Source organism: Lepidochelys olivacea (assembly GCF_965140295.1).
Source record: "Lepidochelys olivacea isolate rLepOli2 genome assembly, chromosome: 1".
Taxonomy (NCBI): Eukaryota; Metazoa; Chordata; order Testudines; family Cheloniidae; genus Lepidochelys; species Lepidochelys olivacea.
Window position 1 is genome coordinate 330,678,687 of NC_140411.1, and position 19,762 is coordinate 330,698,448.

At 39.8% G+C, this 19,762-nt stretch overlaps 1 protein-coding gene across 2 annotated transcripts in view; it reads left to right on the plus strand.

Moving 5' to 3' along the window:
• Positions 1 to 15,468, plus strand: part of PHTF2 (putative homeodomain transcription factor 2) — a 183,417-nt gene extending 167,949 nt beyond the window's left edge. For both annotated transcript variants that reach the window (XM_084649563.1, XM_084649562.1), the window contains 3 exons: positions 3,970 to 4,065; positions 12,150 to 12,275; positions 13,058 to 15,468. In XM_084649563.1, coding sequence (XP_084505689.1) covers positions 3,970 to 4,065; positions 12,150 to 12,275; positions 13,058 to 13,078 — 243 coding nt within the window. In that variant the 3' untranslated portion in view covers positions 13,079 to 15,468. The remainder of the gene's footprint in view (positions 1 to 3,969; positions 4,066 to 12,149; positions 12,276 to 13,057) is intronic.
• Positions 15,469 to 19,762: the final 4,294 nt, after the last annotated feature.

Consider the following 19,762-nt stretch of genomic DNA (forward strand, 5'->3'; position numbering starts at 1 on the left):
CCTTCCATTCATTTTGGACTACCTGCTTTCACTAAATCATCTGGACTTTCACTTTTATAGAATTAACAGAATCTAGCAGCCGTATCTTCTTATAATTCATAAATTTGAAATCAAAAAATATTTTCACACCTTATGGTTTTTAGATTTTTAAGGATCTTAGTGTATGTAGTCCACCCTCCCTCTCACCCCGATTAGGGAAACCCCCTCCAACATGGGACTTTAATGTAGTATTAGTAGGGCTGCTGAGTTCATTACATCATCTTTCAGTGGAAACATTGGTTTTAGTGGCTATTCTCTCTAGCCTGTCTGGTTGGCAAAATTAAAGTTTTAATGGCATGGTCATCGTACATTATTTTTCATTGAAATTAGGTTTCTTTTAGGCCTAATCAGAGATTCCTTCTTAAAGTGGTTTCTGACTTTCATATTAATCAGATATTCATTTACTGGTTTTCTTTCCCAAATCTGATCCTAGCAGTTCTGAAGGAAAATTACACACTTCTGTTATTTTGAGAACATTGTATTTTTATTATCATATAACCAAACCATTTAGAGTCTCTTCTATATTATTTATAGCCTATATTGAAAGAGTAAAAGGGAAAGCAGTTTCTTCCTAGAGGTTATCCAGATGGATTTCAAAATGTATTAGACTATGTTATTAAATAACTAAGCTTGATCTCCTTGCTTAGATAACAGCTCATTCTGCTGGAGCTCAGGTAGCATCTGTGGCTTCCTTTAAAAATGTCCCCATCTCCAAAACTTGTAAAGCTGCCTCCTGAAGTTTAATTCATACACTCATGAAATACTATGCTACTGGGGAGGCTTTTTGAGCTGGTGCTTGCTTTGGCAAGGCAGTTTTTCAATCCCCATTTGGTTAAGATTGCTGACCCACCTTCTAGCAGGAGGTCATTGTTTGGGAATCATCAGGAGTGTAATACACAAACAATCACTCGAAGAAAAGCAGCTACTTACTTTAAAGTAACTGATGTTCTTTGATATGTGTTACCTAGTTGTAATCCATGCCCTCCTTCCTCACTATGAGATTCTGTAGCAAAGGAACTGAGATGCAGTTGGCCCTGCTGTGCCCTTTTATGCCTTCTGGGGTGTGATGGTAGCTAGGGCACAGGCCTGGGCTAGCAGGCACTGCTGGTCAAAATGCTCTGATCTCACTACTGAGGGCTCCCGTGCACCAAGAGTGAAATACATTTAGACAGCACATCTCAAAGAATACCAGTTACTGTAAGGTAAGTAACCATCTTAAACAATTAATCAACTTATGAGCATTTTGCATATTATGTAGCTTTGACTGAAGCAATTCATATGTGTTAAAAACAAACTTAGTTGATACTGAACTGACTGAAAGAGTACACATCTTTCAAAAATTAACAAAATTCTGAATTCAACCATCTTGTGTTTCATGTTTTGTGTTCCCCAGTTTTCTGTCTATTGATACAACAAACTCACATTTGGAGAAATCTTCAATTTTAAATGCTATATGAATAAGATGGAACTTAAGTTTGCCTTCCATAAACTAAGTTTTCCACTGCTTCCTCCTATTCTGGGTTCAGCATATGGACTTCCGTTTTGGTATCAGTCATGCTGGAGAAATAAAGGAGAGATTCCATAGTTTCTTTTTTTAGTTAGGTCAAGTCAGATTTCCATTGACACTTTGACATTAGTGTTATCAGCTTGTCAAGTCCTTCTGAAACCTCCTTCAATTGCTTTTGTAAGTAAAGTGCCTCTGTCTAGTGCCTTGATGTATAGAATATGTGCTATGTTTTGATCAAAGTTCTCTTTGTGCTCAGGGCATACTTTAACATACTTATGAAAACATGGAGACCCTGAGAGTTCCACAGACTTAGGAATCAGCCCTTCTTTTTTTCTTTTTTTTTTTTTTTAAACTAGCCATGAGGTTGGTTATTGCCAAAGGATCTTTGTATTGCCACAGTGTCCTTTAGTTATTACTTTCTCAATACTATTAAGTATGCTAAATACAGTTAGCTCACTTCATTCCTGTTTTAGAGATGGTTTTGGTTTCAGCACTATTCCCACTTTAAGTATAAGGAATATTGCTTAAATCAGTCTTGGGTCTAAAACCAGAATGCACATTTTAAGTGGGCTGACTGTAAATTAGAAGTTTAATATGATTGTACCTGACAAGTTCTCTCCTCTTTTTTGTTTTATTTTCAGAAGTAAAATCAGTAGCATTGAGTAGGAATGCATTTTTCCCTGTCTGGATGCTAGTAGCCATTATTGGGTCATTCCTCATGTTTGACCCTCAGTTTATGTTAATGCCAGATTAGATTCTTTTGGTTCTTTATTTTTTCCTCTGCTACTTGGTATCTGTGAGTTTGTCTGTCTGGAGTCTATCTTTAAATTGCTCATTTTATTCTACACTGAAGCTGATTTTTTTTTTACGTATAAAAAGTTACAAGTTTAAAAATTTTTTTCATTTGTTTTTATTAATTACTGTCAAGGTTCCTTCCCCACTCTGAACACTAGGGTACAGATGTGGGGACCTGCATGAAAAACCTCCTAAGCTTATCTTTACCAGCTTAGGTCAAAACTTCCCCAAGATACAAAATATTCCACCCTTTGTTCTTGGATTGGCCACTGCCACCACCAAACAAATACTAGTTACTGGGGAAGAGCTGTTTGGAAATGTCTTTCCCCCCAAAATACTTCCCAAAACATTGCACCCCACTTCCTGGACAAGGTTTGGTAAAAAGCCTCACCAATTTGCCTAGGTGACTACAGACCCAGACCCTTGGATCTTAAGAACAGTGAACAATCCTCCCAACACTTGCACCCCACTCTTTCCTGGGAAATGTTGGATAAAAAGCCTCACCAATTTGCGTAGGTGACCACAGACCCAAACCTTTGGATCTGAGAACAATGAAAAAGCATTCAGTTTTCTTACAAGAAGACTTTTAATAGAAATAGAAGTAAATAGAAGTAAAGAAATCACCTCTGTAAAATCAGGATGGTAGATACCTTACAGGGTAATTAGATTCAAAACATAGAGAATCCCTCTAGGCAAAACCTGAAGTTACAAAAAAGATACACAGCCAGAAATAGTTATTCTATTCAGCACAATTCTTTTCTCAGCCATTTAAAGAAATCATAATCTAACACGTACCTAGCTAGATTACTTACTAAAAGTTCTAAGACTCCATTCCTGGTCTATCCCTGGCAGAAACAGCATATAGACAGACTGAGACCCTTTTTCTCTCCCTCCTCCCAGCTTTTGAAAGTATCTTGTCTCCTCATTGGTCATTTTGGTCAGGTGCCAGCGAGGTTACATTTAGCTTCTTAACCCTTTACAGGTGAGAGGAGTTTTTCCCCTGGCCAGGAGGGATTTCAAAGGGGTTTACCCTTTATGACAATTACCAAGTGAACTTTGCCACGTTTTGGGTGTTGAAGACAAACAAAAGTTGCTTGTGTTCCAGAGTTTCTAGAAGGCCTGGAACAGGGAGTTAAATTATAATTTTTAGCTATACTTTCAGGAAAATGATGTCATCAAAAATGTCTTGCAAGATCATTGAATTTGTCAGTGTTCTGTGTTTCTGCTTCAATAAGGAGTTTCATTCATTAGCATATTTGATAATCAGCCGGAGAATTTTGTCAGAGTATTAAGACTCCAGAGAGAACAGAGAATCTTGTGTCCTTTCAGCAACTTTTATTGTTCTTTCTTTCCAATCAGATTTGTGGATGTGTCAAATTACAGATTCAATTTTTGTCTTAATGAGAGTCACAATTATTTTGTTACATCATAAAATGTGTTTTATTATAGTATTACTCATACAAACATTCGTTCTTAAAAAAAACAAAAAAAAACCCACCCTGGATTTCCACAATAGTTATGCATTTACCATATTATTACTGACTAATCACTTATCCCATTAACAATTGTTTTAAAATAGATTCTTGCTAACTCAGTTGAGGTATTAAATCAATATTTTATTTGAATAGATAAATCTATATTTGAAAATGGAAAAGAAGCCTAATAAGAAGGAGGAGCTGACACTAGTAAACAATGTTTTAAAACTTGCTACTAAACTCCTGAAGGTAAGAATGAAAATGGAGTACTACAGTATTATACATGATCAAGAAAGAGAACATCTTGCTTAATAAGTCACCTTTCTAGCATTTCTGTAGTATGCACTAGAAACCCTTCCCCTTTAAACCCACTTTCCCTAATAGTCTGTGTTGTCATCAGGACACTTTCTGTAATATGCTTCAGTCTGTTGTGTTCTGTCATCACTGTGGATTGCAAATAGAAATTTATTAAAATCATTGTTAAGTTTCACTTTGTACCAACAGTACATGGAGAGTATAGTGAGGGGAGCCTTTGGGATAGGTGGCAATACACTGGACCAAAGAAGGCGGAGTCTTTAAGCTTGCTTTGTTTTTGATCTCTGCACTATATAAGGTGCTAAGTAGTCAATTACTGTAACATTAATACTCTTCTGTAAAGCTAATCCTCCTAAATGCTGCAACAGTTGTTGGTTAGTTACTGTTAAAATTAAAATCAACTTATTTTTACATATGTAAGAATCCTGTTATAGAAGTGAGAGAAGTGTTTAAAAAAATAAATTTGTAGTCATGGTCATTTCTATGCCAGCTGCAGAGTATTTCATCCAATCTAAATTTTAAATGATCTAGTTGTAAATGATACTTAAGTAAATGAGACTATGCCTGTGCATAAAGTCAGTCACATTTTTACAGGTGAACTCATTGTGTAGGTTGTGACAGGGTTGGGCCAGATGGCTACAGGAGAATGATAGAAGGTAGATAGATTAGCCCCAGGTTAAGTAGGTCCCTTTTCACTGGGTAAGGTAACAGGGAAGGTTCCAGAACAATAGGAACCTTCTGGAAACAATTAAGACAGACAGGCTGATTAGAACATCTGCAGCCAATCAAGAAGCTGCTAGAATCAATTAAGGCAGGCTAATCAGGACACCTGGGTTTAAAAAGGAGCTCACTTCAGTTTGTGGTGTGTGTGTGAGGAGCTGGGAGCAAGAGGCACTAGGAGCTGAGAGTGAGTGTACTGTTGGAGGACTGAGGAGTACAAGCATTATCAGACACCAGGAGGAAGGTCCTATAGTGAGAATAAAGAAGGTGTTGGGAGGAGGCCATGGGGAAGTAGCCCAGGGAGTTGTAGCTGTCGCACAGCTGTTCTAGGAGGCACTCTAGACAGCTGCATTCCACAGGGCCCTGGGCTGGAACCCGGAGTAGAGGGTGGGCTCAGGTTTCCCCCAAATCTCCCAACTCCTGGTCAGATACAGGAGGAATTGACCTGGACTGTGGATCACGAAAACGGTCAAACTGAGGGCTGACGTGAAGCTCCGAGGCGAGCAAATCCGCCAATAAGCTCAAGACCCACCAAGGTAGAGGAGGAACTTTGTCACAAGGTATAGAATTAATATCACTAAATCATCATGGGGAGTGTTTTGGAAATATTATACTTCCTTTTGGCAACTGATTAATGGATTATGATCGAATGGATGGAAGTGTTCACGTGTCAGATTGATTGTGATTTAGGAAGTCATTCACCAGAACCTTCTGAATCCCTTGTATTCTAACGCACCTTACTCATTAGTCTCATGGATTTGTTCTCTGCGAATATGGAGACAGCTACTGGAGTAACTCTTCCCACTTGCTTCTGGAGGAAGGATTATGCAATTTTTTTTCTTTTCTGATGAGATCGTAAAAGTCCTGGTGTATCAGACTGGTTTTGACAACTCACCAGTGATTTGAACCTCTACAGCTGTAACTGTACAGCACAGCCTGACTGTATTGGAATGCAGATACCAAATCTAGATCCATACACTATTCAGTGGCAAGAAACTGTTTGGTGAGGTACTGGTCACTACAGTGAAGAACCACTGAACTAAAACTACTACAGTGGGTGTTATTAAGAAGTTTCTACCTGTTTGAGAGAGAGAAGTGATTCTACCTGTATTTCCCATTTTAAGATAAGTAATTTCTTTTATACAAATAAAATCTTTCAAGCCTGAAGAAAGTTTTTCAGATTACTTGCTCTGGAGAAGGGAAAAAAACCAAAACCCTCTTGCTTCATCTCTCCTAGGTATATCTTGGAAAGAGATAACAGATATCCCTTTCACTCCACTAGAGCAAAGGACTAGTTCAATATCTCCAGTGAAAGAGTCAGGAGAATACCATCAGTTATAATGAGGCTGTGCTAGCCTAGGCCAACCTTGACTGCCTAGAGAGAGTGAGGTGTTTCAGAATCCTAGCTGACCAATGGCAAATGAGTCTTGTAGATAATTAGGCCAGGTTTTCATCAGCATCACATCCTACCATACAATTTTGACTTGGTCTGTGCATCTGGCAAAAACAAGGACACAGATTGCATCCTGTTGCGCACTAGGGTAATTGTTCATATCCTAGTGGCATACTAGAACACAGGTGTCTACAGTATACTTTTTGTTATCTGAGAAGGATGGAATTTTTGTCACAATTTGGATCTCTTCTGCCCATATCTCCATGCCCAGAAATCCATATTCAGGGTGGAAATGCTAGTGTTCCTCATCCAAAAGATCATCTCTCAGGACTTTATGTTCAGTGGATCTCGGAGGCATATCTCTATGTATACATTCACCTGGTTAACCACTTGTTAGAATACCTTTGTTATGAACAGGAACTCCTAGTATGTGGCCATTCCTTTTATTTTATTTATTCCCTAAGGAAGGGAAGTATCCTTGATCACCTTGATCGATCAGTCCTTCAGCCCTCATATAGATTGCGCCGATCACAACACATCTTCCATTCTTCTCATATCCTGGCCTTTCTTCTTCGTGTGCGGCCATGTCTTTTCACAATAAAATCTTCCCATCTTTTTGGAAGTCGGCAGAGTGGTTGTTTCAGTGGGTACTACTCGGCAACAGCTGCAGTACATCAATTGTTGGTGAGCGTCGGTATATGCCCAGCCTATCACATTTTACTATGCCTGCTCTCAACAACGACATCCTTCACTCCATTCTGCTGTCTGATCACTTCATTGGGGACTCGGTCGTGGATTGAAGTTCCCAGAATTCTTTCCATCGCACTCTCCATGACGGACAAATTGCTGCTCCTGTCTTCATCAGAACCCATGTTTCGCTGCCATACAGCATTGCTGGCAGTACTGTTGAGTGGAAGAGGCTGGCACGTGTTGCCTTGTTGATTTATCCATATTTTTAATTTCTTGGGTGATCTCCTGACCAAAACTTCTTTGTTCTAACCTACCCAGATTTACCTCCATGGATTGTCTTCATTCTCCAAACTCACAGATCCATCATCAGCTGGAAGATAAACTCTTTTTTTCTTAGTTCAGGCTCTGATACATCTACAGGATCTGATTGTTGACTCAGCAGTCGGACAAAGTCTCTTAAATCCAACACATGCTCCAGGCCTACATTTCAAGTCCACAGCTCACCAACTGTTTCTAATGTTCTAAATACAAAGTGAGTGAAGTGATATCTTTCATTGGACCAACTTCTGTTGGTGAGAGAGACAAGCTTTCGAGCTTACACAGAGCTCTTCTGCAGGTCTAAACACATACAGACAGTGAGCTGTTCTGTACAGACTGGAGGCTGATCTACACTGCAAAGTTAGGTTGGCTTAACTACATTACTTGGAGCTGTGTATACACCACTAGGATGAGAGAAGAACGCTTTAGTAGACCTAGCTACTGCCTCTTGGAGAGCTGGATTTACCACAGAGACAGACAAACCCTTTCCGTCAGTGTAGTAAGTGTCTACACTTAAGCACTGCAGATGTGCTGCAGTAGTATTTCTATGTAGACATACCCATAAACTCCTGGGCCTTCCTCTTATTAGTTTGAGATCACAAGAAACGGTCCCTGACAACACTGACCACTGAAGTCCAGAGATCTTTGGGCTCATGGCTATTGTGGAAAACAACAGATGTCAGGAAAACTGTCAGATCCTCTACCCCTCAATTGCAGCAGATTCCAGTCTGGATGGATGGAACATTCATGCGGGCACAATGTCCTTTCAGATCCTGTAATCCAGGTGAAAATCCAGTGTGAATACCAAACTCAAACTAAAGAGTGCTGAGCTTTTGTCAGTTTCTCTTAAATTCAAGAAGGGACAATTAGATCCTCTAGTCCAGGGGTCTCAAACTCAAATGACCACGAGGGCCATATGAGGACTAGTGCATTGGCCCGAGGGTCGCATTACTGACACCCCCCTTGCTACCCCTGGTCCTGCCCCCACTCCACCCCTTCCATGAGGCCCCGCCTCTTCCCACCCCTTCCCTGCCCCCATTCCAACCCCTTCCCCGAAGTCCCCACCCCAACTCTGCCCCCCTCCTGCCCCCAAGGGGAGGGGTGCGGCGGGGGCTCAGGGCAGGGAGTTGGGGTGCAGGAGGGGTGTGGCAGGGGCTCAGGGCAGGGAGTTGGGGTGCAGGAGGGGTGCGGCAGGGGCTCAGGGCAGGGAGTTGGGGTGTGGAGTGCAGGAGGGTGAGGGGTGCATCAGGGGGTTGGGGTGCAGGGTGTGGCGGGGGCTCTGGGCAGGGGGTTGGGGTGTGTGTGGCCTCAGGGCAGGGAGTTGGGGTGTGGGGTGCAGAAGAGGTTCGGGGTGCAGGCTCTGGCCCAGCGCCGCTTACCTAGGGCGGCTCTGGGGTGGCAGCGGCACGCACTGGGGCCAGGGCAGGCTCGCTGCCTGCCCGCCCTGGCACCGCGCCGCTCTGCTCTGCTCCAGGAAGCAGCCAGAACCACGTCCCTGGGGTAGTGGGGGCACAGGGCTCTGTGTGCTGCTCTTGCCACTCCTCCAGGTACCTCCCCTGAAGCTCCCATTGGCAGCAGTTCCCCCTTCCCGGCCAGTGGGAGCTTTGGGGGGCGGTGCCTGTAAGTGAGAGCAACGCATGGAGCCCTCTGCTGCTGCCCCCCCCGCCCCCCCGGGACATGGTTCCGGCTGCTTCAGGGAGTGGCATGGGACTCGCAGCAGGCGGGGGGGGGGCGGTGCGTGGGAGCTTGGAGGGCCACGTGTTTGAGACCCCTGCTGTAGTCTGATTGCCTGTATATACCAGACCATTAAATTTCACCCAATTACTCCTGTATAGAACCCAGTAATGTGTGTTTAACCAAAACATACCTTTCAAAAAGTCATCCAGTCTTGATCTGAAGAAAACAAGAGATGGAGAATCTAGCACTTCCCTTGATAGTTTGTTCCAATGGTTAACAACCCTCTCTGTTAAAAATCTCCATCAAGCGAACCTGCTTGCCTGCCTGCTCAACAAGCAGTTATTCCACCCAGATTGATCCCCAGGTGTGGAGAATGGACACATTTTCACTCAACTTCTCTGATCTCTGAATGACACCTTCCTTGCCTTAACTCCCCTGCTCCTCTTTAGTCAGGAAAATCCAGAGTGAAAATAATTTTATTGTCCTCTTGTCGCCCCCAGAAACCCTTGCTCCTCAATCTTTCAGATGAGTCTTTGAGCTGTGGCTTCCTCACCTCTCTCAGGTACTTGTGCATTAGAAATCAGTGCTTCATCAGAACCAGAGTCATACATTTAATAGCTTTGAGGTTGTCTGGTTGATACTCCAGTCTTTTTTCCACATGAACAATAGAGATTCTCTTTCCTTCCAGAAAGCCCTCAACTGGCCTGGGCTTACCAACATAGTTGGGGGTCATCTTTCATCCTCATCAGGCCTCCACTGGATTTTTGCTAGAGTTTCTCCTAAAGGGAGAAGGAACTTCACTAGTGGTTCATCATTTGACTTGACTATACATAGTTAGCATTTGACTTGCAGTTCATCCTTATGTCTCACATTTCCTCAAGGCAGTCAGATATCTCAGAACCAGAAGATAAATGGAGTTTTAATTTGGTACGTTATACTCTCATTGAAGGTTTCCTATGAACCACTTAGAACAGCTTCACCAAGAAGTTATTCATGTTTTTTTCTTCCTGTCATCATAAACCACTTCACTTGAACAAAATAGTTCTCCTTACATGGCCAGAGCTCTCAAATTCTCCTTAAAATCAAAAGAGCCTATTCCAAAAGTCTGGTAACTATGCTTACTTAAGTAAAGGGCCAAAAATCTCTAAAGCTACAATCTTTAGATGTGCCAAGATGGCTATCAAAGAGTTCTGCAGTACTAAGTTTAAAAAATGCATCCTTCTGAAATTGCCTCCATTCATTTACCAAGCATTACAAAGCTGATGTGGAAGTCTCCTTAGGCACCTTCTTTGGGTGCAGAATATTTCTGATTGAACTTTGTTAAATGGCGGAATCTAAAAACAAAGTTCAGAAGATTGGTTATTAAATAGTTACATATTGTTTTGAGGGTTTTTTTCTCATTTTCCTTCTCTCTGACTTTACTGTTTGCTATTTCCCCAGTAGTTGTACCTAGATTTGGGGGGAGGCCACTCTAAGAGAACAGCCCAATTTAGTCTCATCTGTTAATTGGTTTTCTTATGGAGTGACCCTCTGCCAGTGTGGAACATCCTTCCCCCTTTGTGGTTTTCCTAGGTTCCTTGCCTATATTTTCTAGCATTGGAAGCATTCTCTAGGTGTTTGGGTGCCAAAGTGACTCTGAAAGGCCAGGATCTGATACCTGGAAAAATAAATTTGCATATTCCTGCCTCCAGAAGCAAGTGGATAGATCTTCCACACTAACTGAAAGGGCTACTCAGAGAATATCAATTAACAGGTGAGACACTATGTAGTCTAGATATTTTCCTCATATACACTAGTATAGTGGAACCTTTAATCGGCACTTAATTTAGTACTTATTTCATATTACTGAATTGTGCTGTTTAGCAAGTTTGTGGGGGGAAAGCGATCAGAAACAAATATGAGCATGCAGGAGACAAGTAACTTTATTTTTATGAGCTTCTCAACCTCACATGCCCTGAAAGTTGATGACATTTTTTGCTACTTATGCCTTTGTGAGAATTGCACAGTGGGGAACAGTAATTTTTTCTTTCTCCCACCCTTTGCCTCTCTATTTAGATTTTAAACCCATCATGCCTCTTACTCTCTATACCCTTACAATGTGTATGTATAGCTCCTACTAGAATGGGGCCACAGTCTTAGTTGTGCCTCTAGGAACTATTGTAATACAAGTAATAAATAACAAATGAGCCATAATAATTATTAACGTGGGATGCCATTTGTAAAACGTGATTTTTATAATTACCAACAGGTATTTTGGACAAATGTAAACAACTGTTTGTTACAGAAAGTTATGAGTCAAAGATAAAACAATAATAATATTTTAAAATAATTTAATAACTTTGGCACTATGAAAAGTGTCAGATGACACCATTTCATATAAAACCATTGTTCAATAGTGAACAAGGTAATCACTGCAGCATTATGAATATTTGCTATGCATTTGTTTGTGTTGTCTTGATTTTTTTAAGTGATTTCTTAAATTTGGTTTCTTTTCATACTAAGAGAATAAGTGTTTTCACCTGGAGACATGCCCTTTGCATAACAAACTGAATTAATGTTTTGTAGTACTAATTTCTGTCCTATAAGAATAAGATAACTGTCATATTAACCCTTTGACACAATAGATAGTGCTCCTTCTGCTAAGAGCTAATGTGTTATGTATTATTGCTCAGCATCAGTATATTTCAACTCTTGTCATGAAAAGTTGTAGGTTTCTTTTTGTTTTTGCAGCAGAAGTGAGGAGGCATCAGAGCATGAGGTTTGTTTTTTTTAAACCCTCTTTGACATTATTTTACAGTACAGCAGCCAGTCTGAAATGACTGAGCTCTTTAACTTTCCCTAGTATTCTGCTCAGCCCTTGAATTCTTGCCCTTTTCACTGCATAGCACCCTGTTTCTTTTGGAAGTCTAGTTTTCTTAGTATTTGTTGGATCCAGAGCTGGAACTTCAAGATGCTTCTCAAGCACATACAAACGGGCAGTTAAATCAGCTGCTTGGCTGTCCTGGTGCAGTAATTGGAGTTGTAAGCAGTTTTTTCCTTAAAATATTTTGTCTTATTTGTCAATACTGTGACCACTTTACAGCCTCAAAAGCATTCAAAATTACATATCACAAATCTTGTTAATGTGATCATAGAGGTATTAGTTCCATATTTCCTGACATTAAAATTGCTTTTGTATAATTTCTGTGTTTTAATTATGTAAATATATTTCTATCGGTAGGAATTGGACAGCCCCTTCAGGTTATATGGGCTTACAATGAACCCACTGCTTTATAACATCACCCAAGTTGTCATCCTGTCTGCTGTTTCTGGTGTTATCAGTGACTTGCTTGGATTTAATCTAAAGGTGACCGCTTCCAGTACCATGTATTGATCCAGAACACACAAAATGTCACAATTGAATGTGCATAGTGACCTCAGTAAAAATACATAGTAAAATTATGAATATTGTTTGAAAATAATTTCATCAAATTTAAAATACATAAAATTTATTCTATTCTTAGAACACATCAACCACCAGCTTTTCACATTTATTTCTTCCAACCTTGGGCCTTCATTTAGCAGATATACTTCTGTACAGGCTCAGTTAATCTATTTAACTAATCTTACAAGACCTACATCTAATTTAGGAAATTATCTCTGCCTCTTGGCCATTATTTCTTACTGCTAGCTTGTTTGCAGTTCTTGGAGTGCTACAGAAAATGCACATATCACCTCTTGCCCCACAATATACATGATGTCACAACACGATGTAGGATCACCTTGTCATACTACGCATCATGTCACTCCATCATGACTAGAGAAATTAACTGATAATTTAACACTCTCTGAAATCTGAATTGCATGAGATGTCATAATTTCCAGACTCAGGAGATAGGGGAATATCAGTTACAAAAGCTTTCAGTAGTATCAGGGCTCTAGTCCTGATGCTTAGCCATTCATCTTTCTAAATAGATTACAAAAATATCTGTGTTCTTTCACAAGTAAAGGAATGCAACAATGATTCTGTACACTTTAGACACAGCGGTATGTTTTTAAATGTAAACACAGAGATGCACTGTAACTTTAATATTTAACTGAAAATTCATGCAAGACTTAAAATGTTCATTGCTGCTTTCACTTTTTCAGCTCTGGAAGATCAAATCATGACAATACACAAGGGAGAAGATGTAGCACAGTATTCTGGCAAAATCCACTGATGGACTAAACTGCCTCAGAGTAGTCACTGAATCTGTGCTTCAGAAGTTATGGCCTCTTCAAGGATGTAGTTTGGAAAACTGAAGTGTTTACATCTGATTGTCTTGTGCAATCTTTATATTTATTTTATCATCTCACTGTTTTTTCTGTTTTAGCTGACATTTGTATTTTATTTTCAAGTATTGGTATGCTTAGTTATTGAAAGGGTTAGAAAACTGATATCCAGATACTTGAGATCCTGGTAATGGGTCACACTGAATTATTGTATCTATGGTGAAAGCTAAATACCAATGCTAAGCTTTTATACTTCATAATTTATGGGTAAAAACTTTATATTTGTAGATTGTTTGTTGCAGTAGAAATGAGACCTATTTACAAATAACTTGAAGTACTGACAATACAGTATGACAGGTAATGGAAATATTTTATGTTAACGCTAGAAACAAGCTGGTTTCTTACTTTTTTGGTGAGTCCAGGATCTAATCTGATTAAGCTGCAGTTTAAACACCTTTGGATATTAATAAGATATTACATCACAGGTCAACAAGTGCTCTTTAATAACACTTTTATTAGAGCAATAATTGTAAATGGTTAACATGCTGTAAGATATTTTGATAAAATTAACTATTGTATTTATTTGAAACACTGGGCTATTTGCATAGATCCGACTGTGCATGCTCAGTATGTGCACTTTTTATTGTTACTTTTAATTAGGACCTTTATATATAGTAAAGGGAATATATTATGGTGGACTGTGGAGCAATATATTATTTTTGCAACCTGAGTATTTGGACGTCACTTATGAGTCAAAAAGTTGTTAATGGAAGATGGTAAATTATATACGCTCAAGAATAGGACAAATACTCTCCCATAGTACACTATAGTATATGCTGTTTATACCACACTTACCTTTAAGAACAGTTGTTCCATTATATAGAAACATTTCTTCTTTAAGTCTTATTTGTTTGCATGCCCACATCTCTTGCAGTTATAAAAATGTAGCTTGCAAAATCTATCAACTAAAGCTAGTATGCAGTGTTGTTGTAGTTAAGGCAATTTTAAAAACATGCTGCTAATGTTAGCATCACCAAGCTCCTCCTCAGTGTTTTTATTTAGGTTGCCAAGTCTCCAGTCTAAACCCTGATGCTACTTAAGGAGCATGATTTTGATGACAGATTTGTTTTGGGGTTTACATTTTAGATTAGCCCAATTATTTCCTTAGAGTATTCATCCCTTCAGAGTTACTAGTTAGTTTGTGCTTAAACATAACAACATCCCACTTACAAAACTGTATTAGGAGGGCCAATATCATGTTTGAGTATCCTTAAACATTTTACTTTTAGGGGAATATATTTATGATTAGAATTCAAAAAATCATCTGCTTCAGATTGGGAAAGGGTAGAAAATGTAATAGGCTATGTGATACATACATGCATACAAAAATCCATCATACATGATATATTACTAATCCTCAATTATTAAATAGTGGAGGCAATGTATCTTAAACTTGTGTGGTATAAAAAATTTTTATATACAAAGCAACGCAAACAAGCATTTTGTATTTTATTTGCCTATGTACTAATGTTTAATAATGACCAAAGTGCATTCTGGTTTTTGAAGGAATGTATTACTGGAGCTTTAAGAACATGTTATACTTAGTTTCTCATGTGATAAATTTGGCTGCATCTGATCCGTTTCTTCTTCCTCTGTTATCTGATGTTGGGATTGTTTTTAGGAATTAAGTATATTTTATAAATAGGTTCCCCCCTCCACCCCAAAATATGGTACAGACCTACACAAAACTTAATTTTGCACAGAATATATTTTAAAGGGAGGAGGAGGGAGAGTACAGCAAGAATTGTGTAGGGGTAAAAGATGAGGCTGTTGGTTTTCACAGCCTGTCATTATAAAAACTAATTTTTCCAGAATGGAAATATTTTTGAGAAATTTGTGTTGAATATACTGCTTTCAGTTTAAAAAAAAAAAAACAGTTTGGGTTGAAGATGGAAATTAGTTTGTAACTACATATACCTCAGCAACTGGTGATATGCTGGATTGTTGCACTACCAGTAGGAACGTGGGGAGAATAAAATGAGGGTTTGTAAAAGGAAGTGAAGGGTACTTCAGAGTAAATGCAGACACATGTAAATTGCTGTCATTAAGTATATCAATAATGCAAGAAATAAATGAGAGAAATGTTCTACATCCCTTAATATGAAAAAGCCAGTACAAAAAAAGAGGTAAGTAGAAATATGGCGGATCTTGTGTTTTGTTTTTTGCCACATTTTGTAACTGAAAGTGTGATGAGGCTTGGAATAAAGCATTCTGTGGCCGATGGTCTAAAACTGTGCAATGGTCTGTGTTTCTTGTAATTCCACCATATTTCTATTGAATTTATTTGCTTACTTTGACCTAAATCCAGTTTTGTGATGCTGTAAAGGGTCAGATAACGCTTATTCTATTGGAATTAGGAGTGTCCTCCTTAGGAAAAGGGAGCTTAAAGCAAGAATTCAAGTTAAAAATTTGAGGTGGCTTGTGAAATGCAATTGTCAATAATACACCTCTTAACCATGGAAAAGGAACAGAAAAATGTACTCAGGATAGTTTTTGTTCATGCAGAGTGGCTTATTTTACCAGCAAAGAGCTTTGCAATTGGAAGTGTAGATTTCAGGCATAAAGGGTTACCTCTTATTTGATTCATTTCACTAATGGGCAACATAGGGCAGCGTTGAGCACCCACAACCTTAGTTCTTCTTGGAGTTATTTGTCCACATGGATCCCACTTCTAGTGCACATGCACCCCATGTGTGTGAAATTTGATTCTTCAGGTCAGCAGTGTCCACTGGGGCTGCACCTATGCACTGCACATCATAGAATCATAGAATATCAGGGTTGGAAGGGACCTCAGGAGGTCATCTAGTCCAACCCCATGCTCAGAGCAGGACCAATCCCCAACTAAATCATCCCAGCCAGGGCTTTGTCAAGCCTGACCTTAAAAACCTCTAAGGAAGGAGATTCCACCACCTCCCTAGGTAACACATTCCAGTGTTTCACCACCCTCCTAGTGAAACAGTGTTTCGTAATATCCAACCTAAACCTCCCCCACTGCAACTTGAGACCATTACTCCTCGTTCTGTCATCTGCTACCACTGAGAACAGTCGAGATCCATCCTCTTTGGAACCCCCTTTCAGGTAGTTGAAAGCAGCTATCAAATCCCCCCTCATTCTTCTCTTCCACAGACTAAATAATCCCAGTTTCCTCAGCCTCTCCTCATAAGTCATGTGCTCCAGGCCCTTAATCGTTTTTGTTGCCCTCCGCTGGACTCTTTCCAATTTTTCCACATCCTTCTTGTAGTGTGGGACCCAAAACCGGACACAGTACTCCAGATGAGGCCTCACCAATGTCGAATAGAGGGGAACGATCATGTCCCTCGATCTGCTGGCAATGCCCCTACTTATACAGCCCAAAATGCTGTTATCCTTCTTGGCAACAAGGGCACACTGTTGACTCATACTAGCTTCTCGTCCACTGTAACCCCTAGGTCCTTTTCTGCGGAACTGCTGCCTAGTCACTCGGTCCCTAGTCCCCCCTAGGGATTCTTCCATCCTAAGTGTAGGATTCTGCATTTGTCCTTGTTGAACCTCATCAGATTTTTTTTGGACCAATCCTCTAATTTGTCTAGGGCCCTCTGTATCCTATCCCTACCCTCCAGCATATCTACTAGTCGTCCCAGTTTAGTGTCATCTGAAAAGTGCTGAGGGTGCAATCCACGCCATCCTCCAGATCATTAGTGAAGATATTGGACAAAACCAACCCCAGGACCAACCCTTGGGGCACTCCGCTTGATACCGGCTGCCAAGTAGACACGGAGCCATTGATCACTACCCATTGAGCTCAGTGATCTAGCCAACTCTCTATCCACCTTATAGTTCATCCAGCCCATACTACTTTAACTTGCTGGCAAGAATACTGTAGGAGACCATATCAAATTCAAAAAGTGATCTTGTGCATAAAAAGGTTGGAGACCACTGCCATAGAGCTTGGTCAAAATTTGGAATTTTCCATTCCACTAGAAGTTCAGACATTTCAATATTTCCTTTTGTCCCAAATAGAATGAAAAGCTGAAATTTCCAACAAAACAAAAATCCCAGAAAATTTCATTCTGGAAATATTGAAAAGCCCTTTTAAAAACATTTTGTTTCGATATGGTTGAAACACTACATTTTGACTTCTATATTACACTGCAATATAATGTAATGTAATAGATATTTTGTAACGTAAAAGTCAAAAAATGGTAGTCAACAACCAGTTCAAACTCATTGAAATGAAGCACTTAGATAATTTTTAAGAAAAAATTTGATTAGATCAATGTTTCCATGGAATATTTCAGGTTAATCAAATCAACATTTTCTGATGAGAAAATTGTTCTGTTGGAAAATTTCCAACCAGTTATATGAAAAAACAATGTTAATGTCAACACAGAGATGTTTACAAAAGCAAAATCCTTAGGCTTTAAATCTTTTCCTTTTTGTGAAGCTTACCATACCCCTTAATAACAGGCACTCTGAGTGCCTTTTAATCAGGGTCAAGAGCAGATTCCAGACTGCTGTTCTATTGGTTGCTCATTTTCTAAAGTGTACACAGAAGGCGAGAGATGTGCAGTTAAAATGACTGTTAGAGAGCTTCATAAGGACTATTCCTCTAAGCCACACTTCAGCAGTGCCCCAGTGAGACGTAATTCTAGCCCATGTGTTAGAACTGCTTTCTCTACTAAACTAAACCCAGTTGTCAGCAGCTGAGGCTTGAAGGGCAAAAAAGGTCTCCATGATCCAGACTCCATCTATGACTGAGAGGAGTAGGAGCATCATTCCAAGGAGGAGATTAAGCACATTCCCTCCATAGTCGTTAGAGCTCTGTCTTGTATCATGCTCCACAATTGGAAGGCCAGTCACCAGCCAGAATTGGGTTCCACTGATGCTCCAGCACTGACTGTACATCACACATGGCATCTTGACTTATTGGTACCAAATTTCTCATTATTATTATTATTATTTGGATTATCATAGTGCCAAGGAGCTCCAGTGATAGACCCAGAACCCTGTTGTGCTAGGTGCTGTACAAACATAAAACAAAAGCTGGTCCCTGAAACAAAGTGCTTAGAATCTAACTGAGACAAGAGACAACAGATGGATACAGACATACTGATGGGAGAGTACAAGGAATCAATGAAACAATATTGGTCAGAATAATAGGCAGTGATCTCAGCACACCAACAGCCTAATTGTTGTTAAGGTTTTTATAGGCATCACAGCAAAGGAGATTTTGAAGGCTAATGAGTTCGTTTTGTTGATGTTTATGGGGTGCTTCTCCCAAGCATGAGGGCTAGCATGGGAGAAAGTACGAAGGTGCTTATTTTGAAATTTAGCAAGTGAGTGATGGAGACTGACCTCATGGGCCAATTAGAGGCGTAAGTAAACCTTTCCTTATTGAATAAGAGATAAGGGAGGCTGAGAATAGGTCTTGAAGGGCCTTGAAAGTGAATATATGCAGCTTATGTTTGATACAATAAAGAAGAGGGAGCCAGTGAAGCGATGCAAAAAGAAGGGTGACGTTCAAAGTGAACCGCTAGGAAAATGATCTTTGCAGCAGCATTTTGCATGGATGAGTGTGGCAAGATTGCATTTATTTAGGCCAGAGAAAAGGATGTTGCAGTAATTGAGACACGAGATGAGAGCCTGGATGAGAGTTTTAGCTGTGTGGATGAATAGGAAAGGCTGTATCTTTAGAGATGTTGTGCAGAAAGAATCTGAAAGACTTGAGACATAGCCTAGGTGTGAGGCTTTAGAGGGAGTCTATATCAAAGATAACACCCATATTATGGACCTGAGGGACAGATAGAATGGTGGTGTTTTCTATAGTAATTGAGAAAGGAGGTAGTGGGAAGAATTGAAGGGAAGGGAGAGAAGGAAGTTTGAGCTCTGTTTTAACCATGTTGAGCTTGAATTCATGAGTAGACATTCACAAGATGTCATCAGAGAGACAGGCTTAGATTGTAGTTTGTACAGAAGGAGATGGGAGTAGCGTCTCGCACTCATGTTTCCCTGTGAAGCATAGAATTCTAGCATAAATGTGTTCACTCAAGAATCAATCTTGCAGAAGATTTTCTGCTGGTCGGGATTCCCCAGGATCAATATATTTGCCACTGATCAAAACAAGAAATGTCGAATACTTTTGTTCCAGAGAGGGTTTGAGTCCAGGCTCCCTGTCAGATGTTTTTTTTCATTCCATTAACACTGAAGGTCCTGAGAAAAACAGACAGGAGGCAGACTTCATTATCTTAATAGCACCAGTGTAGGTCAGACAATTTTTGTACTCTGTTCTGCTTCTGTATTCAAAATCTGCAATCACCCTACCAGCTCTACCCAATGTAATCTCTCAAAACTTCAGTGAGATCCTGCACCTGGATCCAACATCATTACATCTGACGGTTTGGATGTTCTCTGGATAATTGCTCCTGACAGGAGCTGTGCAACTCAAGTTCAAAACATTCTGATTTGTAGCAGAAAAAACTTTACTAGACTGAATTATAAAGTAAAGTGAAAGAGGTTTTTTTCAGCATCACCTGCTATCCATAG